Source organism: Cyprinodon variegatus, unplaced genomic scaffold (assembly GCF_000732505.1).
Source record: "Cyprinodon variegatus isolate N-32 unplaced genomic scaffold, C_variegatus-1.0 Scaffold143, whole genome shotgun sequence".
Taxonomy (NCBI): domain Eukaryota; kingdom Metazoa; phylum Chordata; class Actinopteri; order Cyprinodontiformes; family Cyprinodontidae; genus Cyprinodon; species Cyprinodon variegatus.
Window position 1 is genome coordinate 168,729 of NW_015150596.1, and position 4,888 is coordinate 173,616.

Here is a 4,888-nt window from a genome sequence, read left to right on the forward strand (position 1 = left end):
TATATACAGAAGAGCTATATGTGTATCTATTTTATCTCTTTTTTATTTTTATTATCTTGTGTAGTTGGATGTGTGTATATAAATATAAAAACTGTAACTGGAGCGTGTAACAAAAGTAATTTCCCTCTGGGATTATTAAAGTATTTCTGATTCTGATTCTGATTTAAAGTTTACAAAAAGTTAACTTGACAGCCATGATAAACATCTCACATTCCATCATATTTAATTTTATCTTTACAAATACAATTGTACAAAGGTGCCAAATGTAACTTTTAAATTTTCTTCAGGCATTTCACAGTGAAAGGTCTCTACACATTGGGCTCATTTACAAACCTCACTGAGCCCACACTCCAGGAGATGTTAGACTTTGGGTTGCTGCTCCCAGAAAGACACTCCAGATTAATCTCCTGTCCTGGACGCAGCTCCTCTTGTTTGGCTGTTATCTTCATGCTTACTGCTTTAACTGAAAAAACATCAATTTAATAAGACACACAGCTACAGTTAGAGTGGCTTAGGTTGGATTCTCCTGAACTACATCTGTAGGTATTCTGCAATAAACGTAAGCTGGATCACGTAAGTATTTGCACTGCATTTGAATTTATCGCTCCACTTAACTTGTTTTTTTTTTTTATTCCACGTTCAGTCTGATTTCTTTGGAAGACATAGCCATTGTCAGAAAATTATGTTCATTTGGGGTCTTATGGGAACCTCCTTTCTGGCTCAGCTGGCTGACCCCTTGTCAGTTGTGGCAGATGACCTCTTATTCCGAGTTTCTCCTTGTTAAAAGAGTGTTCCAGTGTTACTATGTCTATGCTCATGACGAGGGATTGCTGCAGAGTCAATGACTCAAACCAGCTGCCCTTCCTCAGATATATTTTTTTACAGTTTGGCATTAAATGATCAACTAGATGTTATCAGTGGTGGATAATCCAGGTTCAGAAGGTACAGAGACTACTGTAGTTCCAACCGTTTGCAATTCCAGCTCAAAAACACAGACTGGGGGTTAATCACCTACTAAGTGAACAGGATAAAGGAAAATTAAGCAGGGTTTTACTTATACCCCTGGATTATCCACCTGTGGAGATATGATCCTTTAAATTAAGTCTAAATAAATCACCATATGACTGAACTAGACTTGAAATAAATAATTTAATCTAAGTTTCCTTTTGTTTGGCTTAGCTTGTTTGACTGGCCATTACTAGCAAGTGATTTTAGTGTTTAGTGTTTTTAGATTGCATGAAACAAACAAAAAACAAACAAAGTAAACATTAAACAAATTCTTCAAGAGCAGCAGATATCCCTTAGATAATCATGTACATCGCAGGCAAAATCTATGGTGATTACACAATATTATTCAGGGTAGTATATATCTGCAGCTTAGTATTTAGTATTACTGTGTATCCATTACCACCTGGAACCATACTCCCATGGTATCTATGCATGGCTATGCTCATGTACAAAGGATTTAGAGGTGTGGGCAGCCCCAGACTGGCCCTTTTAACATTTTTTGGATGTTCCTGCTGCAGCCTGTTATGAACCCTGCAAGTCAGTTACTGACGAGAGGGGTATCCCACTTGCGTCAGTATATGACGTATAGGGAATTGACCAAGCGTCAACATATGACTAGATGGGATTGAGACTGTATTGGCCATGTTTATTGCATGTAAATAGAGGTGCTTCAGCTTGTTAGATTAGACGTGACTCACGTAATATTATGAGGTAGGTTCATTGTTTTCTGTGGTATCACATAAATTAGCAGCTCGACCGGGTCTGATGTTCCCACTGCACGCTGGTTGGAGCTGAGCCATTTGAAAGCAATTTTTACTCAAGTTGTTTTGACTCAGGTCGACACTGGTCATTGAGCTGTTCCCACCGGCACCAGAAGACTACCGCTCCCAGGTTTAAATGGGTTTTTCGGCTAGTGGGAAAGGTGTACAGTACTGTAGTAGAGTGCATAAAGATAAACTGGAAATGGTTAAGTACTTAACTATTAATACTCTAGTCTGAATGGACTATCTAAACACATCAAGAACTTTTATATTTCAACATACATGACATCAGTTTATCTAATATTAATATTAATATGCATCACTGAGGTGACAAAAAAAAAATCAAGGTAGTAAGGTTTGCATGCAATTTAGCTGCTGTCTTACTTACATTGAACTAGGAGCTTAGCATGTGCAGAGATTGTTTTCATTGCCTCATTTGTGGCATCACAGCGGTAGTCAGCCTGATTGTCGCTTGCTGTCAAAACCAGGTTAAGTACCAGAGTCACAACCATGTGAGAGGATGTTTGCGCCTGCGTAAGGAAAACTTCTTTTCCATTCTAAAAACAAAACAAAACAAAATATATATATATATATATATATATATATATATATATATATATATATATATATATATATATATATATTGGTGTACATTTCAGCTTAGCTTACAATAGAAGTTGTGTAAGGCAGGATTTTACCTTAAACCAGGTGAGTTTCGCAGGAGGATTCCCTCCAGTGGAGTGACAAACGAGCTTGACCCTGGTTCCTGAGCGAAGAGGAACATCCTCAGGCGGAGACTCAATGAACACTTTCTGAGGGGGATCTGTTTTCAAGGGATGTAAATTTAAAAACATAATGTTACAAATTTTGATAAATTTAGATGTACTGTAATATTTTTTTTTTTTATCTTTGTGTGATTCGTGCTCAAATTAATTTAAACAAAAAATAAATAAATAAATAAATAAATAAATAAATAAAATAAAAAAGAACATACAAAGTATCAACAATCTCCACTAAATATCGTGAACTCTATAGGGGCTTGTTGAAAAAAGGGCTGTCTGCTTGATTCATTATTGCTTGGCTTCTATCTTCTCTACAATAGATTTGATTTCACTTTCTAGATTGATTTAAAGTGATTTTTCAATTTGCTTGTGGTCTAATTCAAACCTTTGGGATGTGTGACAGATGTGTGAAATGTACAAATCAGATCTAAGTGCCTCAAAAAGAAAACGTGTTTACACTTTGAGTCTGAAAGAGTGAATAGCAAATTATACAGATTTAGGTAATCCAGCTGAAAATACAGAACTTTTTTTAAAAAGTGATAATGGTAATGCTTTTTTTCTGCATACTTCCTACCTATGTTGCTTATAGAACTTGTAAAGTATAATTATGCCTACTTACAGAATACAGTGAGTTTAGCCATCTGAATTTTGGAGACATGAGTGCCATTGTTAAAAGCCTCACAGGTCAGCGTCAGCCCATTATCTTCCCGAAAGACTTGATGGGTAACATTGGAGCTAGTTGTCATCCCTCCATTCTCTCCCTGCAGACAGAAAGAGCTCACCACAATTAAGTTGAAGAAAACAGATAGACTTGGTCCGCCGTACTAATCTGCGAAAAAGCAAGATAAAAACGCCACCAACCTCCCTGATTTGTCTTGTGAATACAGATGGCAAATTAACTGCTGTGATGACTGATGTTGTGCATGGCGTTCGATAAATAACCATATTCATCTGATTCCCCATGCTTTGTACCCCATTATGCAGTGTCATTTTGCACCTGCCTGATAGTGGTCATGCCTATGCAGCACATCTGGTTATTAAAGCCATTATTGTGGTGATTACAGTAAAAGCCACAGTCAGAAAGACTAACAAAGACGGTGAACAGGAGCGTCAGTCTTCATTAACTTCCCACTGTTTCACATGCATTAAAGCTCACATGCAGCCCTCAGAGTGCCTCGCGCAAGATCAAATGGAAATGCTGCTGCCAGATGAATAAAGAGCTTGTTTAATAGTACTCATCTTCTGTGTCAGCTTTTATTCACTTTGATCTTATTAACATACACAAAAGAGGAGCTATTTTTTGGGGGAATCAACTGACTCATTTGCAAAAGCAGCACTGGGTCTATTCGGGGATTGCTCATGGACATAATGTTTGCTTTCATCTACCAGGGTTCACATGAGGTCAAATTTCATGTAGAGAATTATTTTCATTCATTTGAGGATCCTTTGCTACCCTAATGAAAAGCTTGATTGAGCAGGAGGTATTCTCATATCTACTTACATTTATAACTTTTGGACATTTGTTTTTGTCGGAGGGCTAACATAAAATAGCCTATCTTAGTTTGCTGCTAGCAAAAAAAAATATTTTAAGATACAGTTCTGGTTAGTTCTGAAGTTTTCTTCAAGCCATTATATAAGCAGAAAGATCACACTGTAATCTGGGATTAAAAGTAATGCATTTGAATGGGTCTTAAGAAGACAGTATACAGTTTAAAAGCTAGATTGGGCAGACAAGTTCACAAATGTACATAAAACTTATACAAGCAAACAATTTAGATTTAGTTCATATTCTTCAATGATGTTGCAGAGAGCCACCACAGTCATCCAAAGGCTTTTGTCTAATCACATTCTTTATCGGTGGAATATCTTCTTATAGATGGTTACTTGACACTAACCAGGCTTTTCTTAGTAGTTTTAACAACGCTGTTAAAAATTGTCACCTGTTATTAATATAATCATTATCTCCATAGAACATACAGTTTGTCTCCATTCACCACACTTATATGACAGAAAATCATCCTGGATGCTTAAGTAATACAGCTTCCAAGACTGAAGCCTCTAATGAACAGTGTTGCCAGATTGGGCAGTTTTCATCTTGATTTTGAGGGTAAAAATTGCTGTGGGCAGGTGGAGATAATTTGAGCTGGCTTGAAATCAGATCAGCGATTTTTGAGTTAACCTATTAAAACACATGTCCACGAATTATTCATCATTATTGGTTCAAAGCAAAGCCTCCCTGAACTTTCTCCATGTCATCTGCCACGGTGTTTACAACAGAGAACTAGTTTAGTGGTGCCACAAATTATGCTAGTTTTAGCAGCCGGTGGATCTGGTGTG

General features: G+C 37.0%; 1 protein-coding gene across 1 annotated transcript in view; it reads right to left on the reverse strand.

Moving 5' to 3' along the window:
* nphs1 (nephrosis 1, congenital, Finnish type (nephrin)) overlaps positions 1-4,888 on the reverse strand; it is a 66,527-nt gene that overhangs the window by 20,102 nt on the left and 41,537 nt on the right. Inside the window, exons 8-11 of the mRNA XM_015376849.1 lie at positions 3,171-3,312; positions 2,468-2,592; positions 2,158-2,326; positions 334-463 (exon numbers count right to left, since the gene is read on the reverse strand). Coding sequence (XP_015232335.1) covers positions 334-463; positions 2,158-2,326; positions 2,468-2,592; positions 3,171-3,312 — 566 coding nt within the window. The remainder of the gene's footprint in view (positions 1-333; positions 464-2,157; positions 2,327-2,467; positions 2,593-3,170; positions 3,313-4,888) is intronic.